The sequence below is a fragment of the Bidens hawaiensis genome, unplaced genomic scaffold (assembly GCF_021521415.1).
Source record: "Bidens hawaiensis isolate Kalapana, Puna unplaced genomic scaffold, B.hawaiensis_p1.1 tig00012385_1, whole genome shotgun sequence".
NCBI classification, from domain to species: Eukaryota; Viridiplantae; Streptophyta; class Magnoliopsida; order Asterales; family Asteraceae; genus Bidens; species Bidens hawaiensis.
Window position 1 is genome coordinate 222,785 of NW_027492011.1, and position 15,089 is coordinate 237,873.

At 35.9% G+C, this 15,089-nt stretch overlaps 1 protein-coding gene and 1 pseudogene across 1 annotated transcript; one reads left to right on the forward strand and one right to left on the reverse strand.

The window, feature by feature from the left end:
* Positions 1-17: 17 nt before the first annotated feature.
* On the forward strand, positions 18-3,263 carry LOC143540897 (putative pentatricopeptide repeat-containing protein At3g18840 pseudogene; annotated as a pseudogene).
* A 7,591-nt stretch (positions 3,264-10,854) lies between these two features.
* LOC143540877 (pseudouridine kinase-like) lies at positions 10,855-14,930 on the reverse strand. Its single transcript, XM_077033839.1, has 9 exons — positions 14,892-14,930; positions 14,654-14,779; positions 13,174-13,276; positions 12,986-13,033; positions 12,805-12,902; positions 12,617-12,731; positions 12,449-12,531; positions 11,154-11,721; positions 10,855-11,090 (listed from the first exon to the last, which is right to left on the reverse strand). Exons 1-9 carry the CDS (start codon positions 14,919-14,921, stop codon positions 11,032-11,034), a joined length of 1,230 nt encoding a protein of 409 aa, XP_076889954.1. The 5' UTR covers positions 14,922-14,930; the 3' UTR covers positions 10,855-11,031.
* Positions 14,931-15,089: the final 159 nt, after the last annotated feature.

Consider the following 15,089-nt stretch of genomic DNA (forward strand, 5'->3'; position numbering starts at 1 on the left):
CATATCTTAAAACGATAATGTTACGGTTAAGAGTTGAAGGCGGGTATGCCCAGGAGGTAGTTGGTAGTGTATTGCATGATATAGAAGATGAGGAGAAAGAAAACGCGGTTGTTACACATAGTGAAAAACTTGCTCTTGCGTTCGGGTTGGGAAAGTGGTTAGGATTGTTAAGAATTTGCGGGTTTGTAAGGACTGTCATACGGTTATGAAACTCGTGTCGAAAATATTTAGGGTCGAGATTGTGTTGAGAGATAGGAGTCGGTTTCACTCGTTTAGTGACGGTTCTTGTTCTTGTAGAGATTATTGGTAAAACTCGGGTTTGACAATATTATTTCATGCATCCCAAGATGTATAGACAGACACGTAAACACGAACACGAACACGACAGGAAATCCGAAAATTAACTTAACCTGAAATTTGTATATACTTATCAAGCATAAAAAGTGTTATAAGAATTGAAAGGATTACTAAATATGGTTTAAAAGTGGCATTTATTATTAAAAATCCCAACTAACATGTGAAAGTTTTGAATTATTAAAATCCAGTGACTCATTCACAATAGAGGAAACGAGAGATCAATAACACCAAAACCAGTTTACCCATCGAATCGAACTCTACTAACTGAATTCATGTCGATTCGTAATCCCAATGCTCGGGTTTTGCCAACCGTTATCAGTGCCAGAGTGGTATTTTTTTAATTATTCTAATAGGCTTTTTTGTTATCAACATATATTTTTGTTTCACGAAATTCTTTTTAGGTTTAGTTCTGGCACCGTAACCACTCTAACCGATGCTAACCCACGACGCAACAAACAGGTTTTACCAATTTAATTTGTTTTAAATACGTTAACTTGCCGATTTATTTTTGTCTGAACAATGTTAATTTCCCGAAATTATAATTCAGAATTAGTCCCGGTACCGTAAGTCCGTAACGCAGTCAACCAACACCAACCATATACGCGTCAACTCGCTGTCTCAACGCTTGTGTTTTACCGACTGAATAAACTTCTTTTTTTTCCAGCACGTACTTCCTTTTTCTTCATAAGCTATACCATCGCCACCGCTAATCATTTTAAATGACCTTTTCTTAGTATCAGTACCGTAAGTTCCATAACAAACCTAACCGATACCAGATTATTATTAAATACATCAACACCACTAAAACCACTTCACTCATCATCAATCACTATGAGTTTATTACTCATTGACACTCAAATCCCACTGTCACACCATTAAATCCGGCAACAATTACACAATATTCACATGTAATCAGCTCATACACTTATACTCTAAACATGGACTTATTAAACATGCACACCAACTGTTCGACGAAATGCCTGACCGAAATGTTTTCACTTGGAACACCATAATATCCGCTTATATTAAATCCAATAACTTAAATCAATTAGAAATCTTGTTTAATGCAACCCCTTATAAAGATTCAGTAACTTATAATACAATGTTATCCGGATATGCAAATACCGAAGGGTACGACACAAACGCGATTCGTTTATTTAAACAAATGCATATTATGAACCGTGAAGCACGAGTAGCACTAGTTGACGAGTTCTCGCTTACCCGAATGTGTAACTTGACGGCAAAGTTAAAGGATTCGTTGTACGGAAAACAGTTGCATTCGTTTATGGTGAAAACCGGGAACGATGTAAGTACGTTTGCGGTAAGTGCGTTGGTCGATGTGTATTCGAAAACCAGGTGTTTTAACGAAGCGTGTGACGTGTTTAACGGGTGCGGGTACGCATCGGTGGACGCTGTTTCGAAAAACACGTTGGTTGCTGCGTGTTGTAGAGAGGGAAAACTAGATATGGGAATGAATATTTTTTTGAGTCGACCCGAGTTAAATGATGCGGTGTCGTGGAATATGGTGATTACGGGGTATACGCAAAACGGGTTTGGTGTAACCGCGGTTTAGTTAGCTCGTTGTATGACGGAAAACGGGTTTGAGTGGAACGAGCACACGTTTACGAGCGTGTTAAACGCGTGTTCGTCGTTAAAGTGTTTGATATTAGGAAAAGAAGCTCATGCAAGAGTATTGAAACATTTGCTAAACTTGGATTCGAATCCGTTTGTTAGTAGTGGGATTGTAGATGTTTACTGCAAATGCGGTAACATGAAATATGCAGAATCCGTATATTCACAAACCGGTATAGATAATATGTTTTCCGCCACGTCGTTGATCATGGCTTATTGTTCACAACAGAATATGTTACACGCGAGACGAGTGTTTGACTCGTTAAAGTCAAAGAATTCAGTTGTGTGGTCTGCAATGTTTTCTGGTTACTTAAACTGCAACTGTTGTGAAAATGTGTTTGAATTATTTCATATTTTTAAACATCAAGAATTAGAAACAAATATTGTTGATGATTCAATCTGGTCCACGTTGCTCGGTGCGTGTGCGATGCAGGCGATTATAGATCCTGGAAAACAAACCCATGGTTATATATTAAAAACCGAGATTATTAATAATGTGAAAGTTATAAGCTCGTTAATCGACATGTATTCGAAATGTGGAAACATAGTATACGCGGAGAGGATATTTAAGCGAGTTAACGTTAAGGATTCGGTTATTTACAATGTCATGATATCGGGTTTTGCTCACCATGGTTATGTAGAACACGCATTTAAAATTATCGATAATATGGTAAAAGACGGTTTTACCCCTGACGGTGTAACTTTTATAGCGGTCTTGTCGGCTTGTCGACACTCGGGATTGGTTAAAACGGGTGAATATTATTTTAAACTAACGACGGAAACGTATAATATAGAGCCGGGAATCGATCATTACGCGTGTATGATTGATCTTTATGGGAGAGCTAATGGGTTAAAACAAGCAATGGAGTTTATGAAAAAGATTCCAATAGAACTTGATGTGGTAATATTGGGTACATTTTTGAGTGCTTGTAAGTTGCACGGAAATGCTGACTTGGCACGAGTGGTTGAGGATGAAATGTTGAGGATTGGTGGGGAGTGTGGGACCCGGTATGTACAGTTGGCGAATGTTTATGCGTCTGAGGGGCGGTGGGGGGATATGGGGAGGATAAGGAAGAAGATGAGAGGGAATGACGTTGGCAAAGTTGCGGGTTGTAGTTGGGTTCATGTCGGGAGTCAAGTTCATAGTTTTACTTCGGGTGACTCGTGTAGGGCCGAAAATGAAGCTTTGTGTGATGCTTTGCGGTTTTTGGTTATGGAAATGAAAGTAAAAGAAGAGATACAATTTTTATTTTAATGTTTTTAAACAAGTCATGTTCGGGCCGACCTGGTGCGTTTGGAATTGACTTGTATAACCATTTTAGTTATATATATATATATATATATATATATATATATATATATATATATATTCTTAAAATATAATTTTTTATGTTATAAATTGATTGGTTGAGTATATTACAAAATTTGAAAGATAAACGAGGACAAAGTTTTATAGTTTAAACATAACTGTTGTATATACATTTTTATTTGTGGTTATAAATTTGTAACCCAAAAAAACGTTACCTTGTCCGATTCGATTCCCGACTCCTCTATTCGATTAAAAATCTTTAACGATTCTTCGTCGTGCCCTTGCATCGCCAATCTCGCCACCATCGTGGTCGAAGAAACTGTCGTTTTTTTCCAGGCATTTGGTTAAAAACCAAATGGGTCATCTCAACATGCCCATATTTCTTGGGTTGGGTTTAATGTACCAAAGAGTGGGGGTGTCACTTTTACCTGAAACTCGAACTAACCCGACCCGAGAAACCCGAACCCGAGAAAACACAACCCGAATCGAAGTAATTTGTGCCGGTTATTGGGCCCGAATTCTAGGTTTCGGGTCAACCCGAATAAACTTTATTTTTAAAACCATATATATTTTTAGGTATTATAGGCCAGTCCAAATTGACTGTTATTATTCTACTTATTATGATTCAATTGTTTATTGTTTATTGATGTTTCAATTTATGACTAAAAACAACTATAATCCAACACCCTAATCATGGCATACTGAAGACGATTATGTCGATTTTGTTTTATGTTGTTGAACTTTGTTAAATTTTATTCTTTTTTAGGATTGTAGAAACGTGAAATGAATCTGACCTGACCCATGACGATGTTTCCACGGACTTCGAGATGAACGAACCACGACTTGCTTGCTTCTGCTCCGACCGCTGCTGTGATCTGCGGTGACTTTTGGGGGTGTGGAGGTGACCGCTAAGAAATCCAGAGGATCTCTTGTTCACAGACACAAAAATATGATGGTGGCTCTTATTGAGCTATTTTTCCCAACCCTTGATAAGGAGGTGGAGACCTCCTTATATAGGGAGCCTCATGGCCACCATCATGGTACCCTAATGGGCCTAGCCCAGTTAGGGTTACCTCCACAAAACCCCCTCAGCCCAATAACAAATGTATTAGCCCATATAATAAAATAAGCCCAAAACATAATAAATTAGGGTTCTTAGTACCATACCCCGACAAGGATGTTTTATCGGTTTCTTTTTGTTTTGTTATTGGTTTATTTACATTACGAGTAAAGAAGAATATGATACAAGTAAATTTAGCTTTTTTTTCCTAGGATGCTCGAAATCCGATTAACCCAACCCGAAAAAATCTGAACCCAAAGAAATAGTGATAGATTTAGATTGGGTTTTAGGTCTAGATTTAAAATTTTGAAACTCGAAGAACCCGACACGAAAAAACACGAAAAACTAACCTGAAGAACATCTTACCACTACCAAAGAGTTGTCACTTTATAAATCCTTTTACTTTTATAATAACTAGTTAGTTACCCGCGCGATGCAGCGGTGTATGCGCAAACGCAACCAGTGTTAGTAGGTTTGTAACTTCTCAACGGTATGTGCGTAACCCGAAGGTGATATGCATTTAACGTGGCTTCGGACGTGTAACCAATGCCAGTAAGCGCGCCACATAATGCCTATACGCGAGCAACCCGATATGTATAAACAATGTCATCCATGTAAATAATGCTTGAACGCCTGATACCGGTGGCGACAAGCAAGAAGCAAAGATGAAATGTACAGTAATTTCAAAACCCAGTCTGTTTTGACGAACCTGTTCCGACACGAAAACGTTTTAACCCGAAGCCCGTTTTGACATGAACCCTTTCGATCTAAACTCATCCCGACATGAACTATATTAACCCTTTTTGTATTAACATGGTCCAACCATAACCCGTTCCAACACCGTTAGTCGAACATGCCCGACTCGTTTTCATTAATAACTAATCACGTAACATGTTGGTTTTTTTAAAATTAATAAACTATAACAATACTATACTCAAATTAAAGAGAACAAAATGCTCGTTTTTATGGTGTGGTATTTTAAAATTATATGCATTGTTACTTGTACTATATACAATAAGAGTGGTATTTTAAGAGGTCCCACACTCATATATTATATACTCTCTCTGTCCCATTATAAGTGTCCAGGTTTGAAAAAACACAAAGTTTAAGGTGGATTGAATGATTACCTTTTATTTTTTCTTACTAAATGACAATAATGTCATTGAAAAATGGGTTTATCAATATTGTTTAATGTTAGAATTGTATATGTTTAAGGGTAAACTTGAAAATTGTCTAATAAATTTTGAAAGTGGACACTTGTAATAAGACAAATAACAAAGGAAATGTGGACACTTGTAATGAAAATGTTCAAAACTATCTAAATCTGACTCCTGGAAATTTTTCGGATATTCAAAGTATCCCACAATTTTAATATTTTTTAATTTTATTTTATATAAAACATAATACAAAACCCTAGATCTGCCATTAACTTATTTACACAAGCCATCTCTTCTCTTCTTCTCTTCTCTTCTCTTCATCCACCATCGTCCGTCAGGCGTCAGCCACCATCGCCCGTCTCCTCCAGCCACCACCACCGTCTGTCTCCTCCAGCCACGACCATCGTCCGTCTTCTCCAGCCACCGTCAGTCCCTTTCAGGTTGGATTTGGAAACTTGATTTGTTGTATAGCCTAAACCAAGCAAACTGGTAGTATATATTGTTCTCATGATAAAATTTTGTTATTAGTAGATTTTGAGATCTATCTAATGTAGTTGTTTTGAGATACATTTTTCTTTCCTTTTTTTGTATATACAGATCCAACAATGAGGTTCGAAAGGATCGGTCAAGCAAAATGGCGTCTTATTCAACGTCATTTGAAGAACTAGATATCATTATCATAACGTTTTTCAAAGCTTTAGAACAAAACAAAATTGAGGTGAGTGAATTCATTTTGTTTCTAGCTTTTGTTTCCTTTTTAATAAATTTAATATATATTTACGACTATAGAGTTAAGTCATTCGATAAATGGGAACATAATGACCTTTCAAAAAAAATCTAGGAAAAAAAAATCATAACTCGAAGTTTAATAAAAAAACAAAAAAAAGTAAAAATACGGAAATGTTTCCACCGTTTTTCTCGTTCTCACAAAAAACACAACAGTAAGTGAAAACAATCGTGTCTTTTTGTTTATCATTGTGTTTTGTGTTTATTTTCATCATTGATTGCGTCTTTTTTTCTTTATATTGTGTTATAATACTCAACATTGTGCTATATTTTGTTTGACATTGTGTTATATTTTGCGATCTATTATATCTTTTTTTAGTTATAATTGCGTCTTTGATATCGCCATTGTGTATTTTCATCAATTCTTTTGTAATTTTTTTAAACGAGAATAATGGCGGAAATATTTTAGTTTTTTCATTTTTTTCGTTTTTTATTTATATTTTGAGTTATGAATTTTTATTTATTTTTTTTAATTTATATTTAAGGGGTTTTTTGTGTAGTCACAAATTCTTCTCAAACTTTTCATTTTTGTCTTTATTTGTATTTTAACTTTACCCTACGACTATATATTTGGGGCATCTTGGACTGTATTGTATGACTCAAATGTTTATGCATTTATATTGCTATAACTTCATTTATTTATTTTTTTGTATTTTTTATAGGAGGATGGATCCCTATTAATAATGTGAATGCGCTTAATAGCCAAACAACATGTGGTTGTTCTCGTTGGTTACGTCAAGGTATAAAGTTTTATCTTATATTTTAGATACTTTGGATATGTTTTTTGCTGAATAATAATAATATTTTTAATATTATAGGGTATATGTCAAATGGAAAAAATATATCCTTCCCGTGAACTGGATTACGATTATCGGATATGGGAGTGAAGACGGAGTCAACTACTGGCTTTGTCGGAACTCATGGGGACTTGACTGGGCGGATGATGGATATTTCAGAATTTTAAGAAACGGAAAAGATAAAAGGGTATTTGGAGGAATCGCCGTGGAACCTACTTACCCCAAACATAACCGGATGTAGCAACAAACATGTACCAAACAAAAGTAGCAAGAAACATGTAACCAAGATTAATCCACACAATTTAACCGCAATAATCATCAGGAAATTGACCCCTACCATAATGGGGTAAATGCCCAACATGTTCCACACAATACAAACCCATAATTGACGGCAACATCATCTACGAGCCTTGTAGGGGTAGTCACGATCGCTGCAGAGACCTTCATTTACGAGAATGAAGTTATAAGCATTTGCAAGTTGGCCGCTCTTCCATCCATTAGCTATTTTATCACAGTCTAAGAGTTGCTGCTCAGATAAAGTAATCATTTCTCCAGTTCCTTTTTGGTGTAGAGACTCCACTGTGAAGACTGCTACAGTCTAAGAGTGCTCAGATAAAGTAATCATTTCTCCAGCTCCTATTTGGTGTAGAGACTCCATTGTGGAGACTGTTACAGTCTAAGAGTTGTTGCTCAGATAAAGTAATCATTTCTCCAGTTCCTATTTGGTGTAGAGACTCAACTGTGGAGACTGCTACAGTCTAAGAGTTGTTGCTCAGATAAAGTAATCATTTCTTCAGTTCCTATTTGGTATAGAGACTCAACTGTGAAGACTGCTTCAAATGCCCAACATGTTCTTTTATTGAATTATGAAAAAAATGTGAGTGATTTATATATAATACAAACTGTAGTATGCGAAAATCTATCTGATGCAATCATTGTTATTATTATTACAAGCCAAGAACAATGACCAAATCTGAATCAAGCCTAAGTAAGACTAAAAAAATAGACCAAAGAGTCATACAAGCCCATGATTAAATAACCAATAAACGGTCCATAAGCTAAGACAGCCCAAACATGAGACACTAACCTATCAATCAGAATCAAATAGTGACGAACACCTAAACCGGTTAACTCTAACTGGTTTGATTTGGTTCGGCCTAACCGAACGGTTCCCCTTCTCCCTACGACAAAAGGAACTGAAACCGGTCCGTTTATTTAATAGAAAAGTGGGTTTAATGATTGATTTTATTGTTGTTATTAAAAAAAACCGGTTATTTTTAAAACCGATAAAACTTGATAAAAGTTCATGCAAGAACCGATATTGGAACCGAGGCCGGACTTTAAAACAAGCAAAACCAAACCAAACCGGTTAAATATTTTATAAATAAGATTGCTTTTTAGTTTTCACAGTAACATTAATAATTTTGATATATCATTACCCTCCAAGAATACATACTCTTCTATTACTCCCTACCAAGAACAAATAATATCTCTTCACTGCACAATCATTGATGGATGGGTTCCTAGAGATATATACATGTAACAAAACAATAGAACTTAATAAAAGTCTATAGTATATATTTTTTATTTTTTTATAGTTTTTTTCTCGTCGGCTAAAGAAAGTGTGATATTGGATCGAGACCGAAAAGACCAAACCAACGAGTGCAAAAGCGGACCGGTTCGAGTCGGGTGTTGTATCTATCTCTAGTCCACGATTCTAACAGATAAATTAACAAATAATATTATATTTTCTTGGATGAATCTACCAAAAACAAACAGTATAATAATAATAATGGATAGAAAACAAATAAATAATCGAAGTATCAATATGATTTTCAAATTTATCTATAATTTTAGTTAACTTACATTTTCACCCCTTAAAATTTTCAAATTTATCTATATTTTTCTTGTATGTTTCAAGCGATTTCGTTTTATCAAAAGAAACACATTATCTACGCCTCAACGCAAGGATTGCCACGTGGTTATGAAACTCGTATTGGAAAATGTCCCCAATATTAATTACCACATAAAGATCTATCTATAGGAATCTTTCTCATAGATACCATTGCTTGTTTTAACTCATTAGCCCATCCATAAAGATCAATCATACACGCGTAATGATCGATTCCCAGTTTTACATTATGTGTTTCCGTCATTAGTTTGAAATAATATTCACCCACACGTTTTAACTAGCCCGGAGTGTCGACAAGCCGACAAGACTGCTATATAAGTTACACCATCAAGGGTAAAACCGTCTTTTACCATATTATCGGTAACTTTAAATGCGTGTTCTACATAACCATGGTGAACAAAACCCGATATCATGACACTGTAGATAACCGAGTCCTTAACGTTAACTCGCTTAAATATTCTCTCCGCGTATACTATGTTGCCCCTTGCCACATTCTGAATACATGTCGACTAACAAGCTTATAACTTTCATGTTACTAATAATCTTTTATTTTTATATATAACCATGGATTTGTTTTCCGGGATCTATAATCGCCTGCATCGCACACGCACCGAGCATCGTGGACCAGATTGAATCATCAACTAAATTTGTTTCTAATTCTTGCTGTTTGAAATGTGAAATAATTCAAACACATTTTCACAACAGTTGCAGTTTAAGTAACCAGAAAACATTGCAGACCAGACTACCGAATTCTTTGACTTTAACGGGCCAAACACCCGTCTCCAGTGTACATATTCTGTTGTGAACAATAACCCATAATCAATGACGCATTTTCGCTACCGGTTTTGAACAAATAATATTGATCGGTCGGGCTTAATACATTATATATATATATATATATATATATATAGGGAAAAGATCCAATACAATAATACCTTAACGTACGATAGGTTCGCGAATCCATTTTTTCACGAAATCGATCCATGAAATCACATCCCAACATCTCGGAATCGTCAATACATATCCAATTAATCATTGGTTCATCGAAAAAAACAGTTTTGGATGGTTAATCGATCAATTTTTCATTTTTTTTTTCACAAAGACCGTTTTTGAGCGTTTTCTGAGCGTTTTAGGTTTTTTCCTTTGAGCGTCTCGCGTACCTACCGTACGTTAAGACATTAGCGTACAGTAACTGCTATATATATATGTGGTGTGTGTTCAAAAAAATTAAATACTATGCGAAAAAGCTGGGGCCGAGGCCCGACCTGGCCCAAGCTAAGATCCGCCAACGCGCGTACGCACACCCGTTAAACGCGTCATAAGCTTCGTTAAAACACCCGGTTTTCAAATACATATCAACCAACACGCTTACTGCAAACGTGCTAATATCATTCCCGGTTTTCACCATGAACGATTGCAATTGTTTCACGTATCGCGAGTTGTTTAACTTTGTGGTCAAGTTACACATTCGGGTGAGCGAAAACTCTTCAACTAGTGCTTCTGGTGAGCAAAAATTCATAATATGCATCTGTTTGAATAAATGAAGTGCTTTTGTTTCATAGGCTCATAGCCTTGCGAACATAAATGGCGCAAATACCCTCACTCATAAAATCGCAGTGTCTTAAGGAGTGGGGTAAAAGCGTCAATTTTTTATGAATATTTAAATCTGGCTAGTCTTGAAAATTCTCTTTAACATCCGAGCTCAAGCTTTGGACATAAAGCTCGAAAATGAGCTTAGCCTGAGTTCTTTATAAGTTAAGAAAGCCGAGCCACGCCTCAAAATATAAAACTAAATTTATATAATCACATAATATGTTGATGACTTCATGGCGGCACAAAACAAATTTCAGAAGAAATATCAAGAAACTTAAATATATCCCGATATATGTATGGTTGAACCAGTACGTAGCGTTCACTTCCGTGCATTAACTGATTAACGATCAAACAAATGTTCAATAAGACAATAACGACTCATGAAACATGCTTCATTTGACGTTTAAAAATCCCTCGACGACAACGTTTTACAACTTTGAATTACCAAAAACAACCTTGGCACCCAAGTACACTGTTCTTGCATCAGCTGCAGTATAAAAAACAAATATTAAATATAGTTTTATTAAAAAAAAAACTTTTTAAAGCATACCTGCAATTTGATCCAACTTATAACTATTAGGCACATTCGCCTCCGCCTCAACCGCGCCTTTAGCAGCCGCAATCCCAACCGCCACACCCTGCATAACATCCAACCCTGCACAAATTGCAGCAACCGCACCACCAACCAAACAATCACCCGCACCCGTCAACCTCACCACCGACTCACATTCCACAGCTGGAAAATGCACCACATACGGGCTCACACTAGCCCGTTTTTCAAGCCGTAACGCACTAAAAAACCGGTCAGAAGGGCAGAGTTGACTTATTGTTTCATATAACATTTTCCCAATATCATGTGACCGGTTGTTTCGTTTCGGCCCGATATGTCGAAAGTCAAACCGTCCTTTCGAGCATAACAATACACCTTTTGACCCGAGTGTTAGAATAACCACTTGAATCCCGGATTCAAGTAAAACCCATATTGCGGGTTTGAGTTGTTGAAATAGTGACGATATTGTCGTGTTATTGTTTTTTTTAACCGGTGGAAATTTTTGTTTGGAAGATAGAGAATTTGCAATGGAGATTAACTCGTCTTCGTTAGGTGAAGTAAACGTTACCTGTAAATAATTTTTCAATATAAAAGATTATATAAACAGAATGAAAGACCAAAATTAAACTGTTTGTAATAAACGGAAAGTAATTAGAGGTGGCAAAACGGGCAGGTTGAGTAACAGGTCAAACCAAAAAAAAAAAACCAAAAATAAGTTTTTTTTTTCGGTTTTTGCATACCTTTCGGTTTTGGTTTTTTCAGTGTACGGTTTGGGTTTAGTTCCGTTATACCTCTCGTGCTTGAAATTATGAGCGAAAATTTTTTTTGGCCCAAAATAGTGAATTTCGGCCAAAATCTTTTAGTTAATTAATATTTACTTGATTATTAATTTATTATACATTTGGGCTAAAATGAATGTTAAAATCTTATGTATTAGTTCATATTCAATATTAAAAATTAAAATCTATAGATTCGGTTCGGTTTTTTTGGTTTCAAACACATGCAAAACCAAAACGAACCAAAAGTTTGGTTTAAAAAAAAACATAAAACGATCAAATCGTCAGTTTTTGTTTAGGTTCTGTTTTTTCGATTTCACGCACACCCCTCATATTTAGTGAGTCAAATACGATAAATACCTTTAATATTTCCATATAATCAAACTAGTTGAATAAAATGATTTATGAGGTTTATCATTTATGTCGCCAAAATGCATTTTAGGCAACTTTTGACCGGTTTGACTTGTTTCCTTCTACGCTAACAATTTTGAAAAATGAGTATTTGAATAAGAAACTCACATAATTCGCAACGGAAGCGATTCTTTTTGACTTTGCTACAGATACCGGCTCGAACCACACTGCGGTACCAACCTCTGCCGCCACTGCAAGTACAAAATTCAAAATAATAATATATTATAAACTTTATTCTTTTTATCATTATTTTTTATCTATTTTAACTGTACATACGTTGACAAGACGTTTTGAGAGCCGGTGGACTTAAGTTTGCATCAACCATCACGATAGGAGCCGAGGCTATATTGGATTTAAATTGTACAATCCATTCCGGTGTAAGAAATCGTTCCTATAAAAAAACAATAAGTAAAATATATATATATATATATGCGATATACATACGGTTTCGAGAATATACTTACAACTGATTCAACACTTGCAACACCAGCAGCCGGTTCTCCTTCGGTATCAAAGATAATAGATACAACTGGAGTCTCAATCTCGTGGCCCATTCGAATGCCTTAAATAAATAAAAATACAACATTATATTTATATAAACATTAAAGCTTCTTTAAAAAAAATTTGAGGTTTAAACGCGTTTACCGTTTATTGATAATCCTGCAGACTTCCAGTATTCCAGCAGCAAATTCCCTGTTGAATATAACAATGTTTTGACAAACAATATTTTGACACTGTTAAATATAAGTATATAACTAAAAAAATTATAATATTATATTATTAATAATAATAATATTAATAACAATAATAATAATAATAATAATATTGCTGACCTGGCATGTCTAATCCTAATGCACTTATCATGTAAGGCTTTGTTCCAAGTTTTGATACACACTCAGCAATGTTCCTTGCTACACCACCTGCTGCATGTTGCACCTGAATACAAAAACTTATATAATAAATTAAGTGCATTAAGGGGTGTTTGTATGTGCAGATGAAGTAATTATAATAATTATTATTATCTATAAGATGTTTGGCAAGAATAAAGGTTTGAACTTGACACTTTTCAGTCAATTTATCACCATATCATAACTAGGAGTGCAAACGAGACAAGCCGTTTGCGAGCTACTCGAGCTCATGTAGATAACAAGCTTGAAACAAGCCGAGCGTTTTCGAGTTCGAGCCGAACCCGAGCCTCAGATAAAGCTCGTTAGTTATCGAGCCCGAGCTCAACCCTTATAAGGGAAGCTCATTTAGGCTCGTCACAGCCGAGCTCGATTCAAGCTTTGGCTCATTTATGGTACTATACGAGCTTGAAGGCGCTCGTTTAAGGTTTTTCTCAAAATATATAAAAAATAATTAGAAACGTGTATAGATTAAATATTAAATAATAAATAATAAAAGAGCTCAAGCTTGAAAGAACAACTCACGAGCCGAGCTCGAACATTAGAAAAAGAACTTGAAATGAAGCGAGTTTGAGCTCTCGTAAGTCAAAACTAGCCGAGCTAGTCGTAATTTATGATATTATGCGTTATGATTCATAACGCATAATATCATGATAACAACTATAACGAGTTCAAAGCTTGAATCTTACGACAAATTAAAGTCTCGAAGTAGAATAATGATTTAGACTAGGCTTGAAAATTTAACCCACCACGGGTTATATGGGTAGTTTTTTTTTTAAAAAACTTTGGGTTGTTTCTCATAAAACGGGTCAGAGTGTGTTGATTGAGACAACCATAACCCCAATTATCACAGCTCCCAAAACCGAAACTAAAATGCGCATAACCGCCATTTAAACAACGGGCGACTGAACGCTCGTTACCGATGCCGAAAACTAGAAACAAAGCTGAAATGTACAGTCATTTCAAAAAAACCATTTTCTAAACCAATCCATTTTGACCCGAAACCTGTTCCAACCCGTCCCGACCCAGACCTAATTAACCTTTTTCAGAATCAACACGTCCGACCCTAACCAAGTTTGACCCAAACCCGAACCAAATTAACCCATTTTTTAAACCAACCCGTTTTCACCCGAACCTGTTCCGACACGAACCCGTCCCTAACCCAAACCAAATTAACCTTTTCTTGAAACCCGTTTCGACCCTAACCCGTTTTGACCCGAACCCGCCCCAACCCGAACAAAATGACCTCTTTTTATCGGCACGACCCTAACCCATTTTGACCCGAAACACATTCCAACCCGACCCCTTTCCACCCGACCCATCCTGACCCAAACCCAAATAACAGTTTTTGGATAGACCCGTTCTGACCCGACCCGAACCCGAACCGTTTCCAAGTCATAATTAATACCTTTCCAGGAGCTGTAGTTCTTGGGTTAGGATGAATAGAAGGAGTGGCATGAATATCCAACACCATACCCCCTATTATCACTGCCTCTGTTTCACCTTCACTTTCTTCATCTTTCCAATTTCCCATCTGTAATTTAATTAACCAACATTAAATAATCAAATTAAAATTAATAAATTGATGAAATTGATTGATGGAATAAGATCAATTTGTTATTAATTTATTATTATTATTATTATACGTGTGATTTATGACGAGATTGATGATCCATGCTTCGTCCTATCAAAGATGACAAAAATGGTAGCTTTTGGTTGTGGGATAGGGCAACGGGTATTCGTTAGCATGTTCGTTCATTTAACTTTATACGAAAATGAACATGTTTGTGTTTGTTTAAATCTGAACGAACATTTCACGAACATAACCGGATAAAGATAAAAAA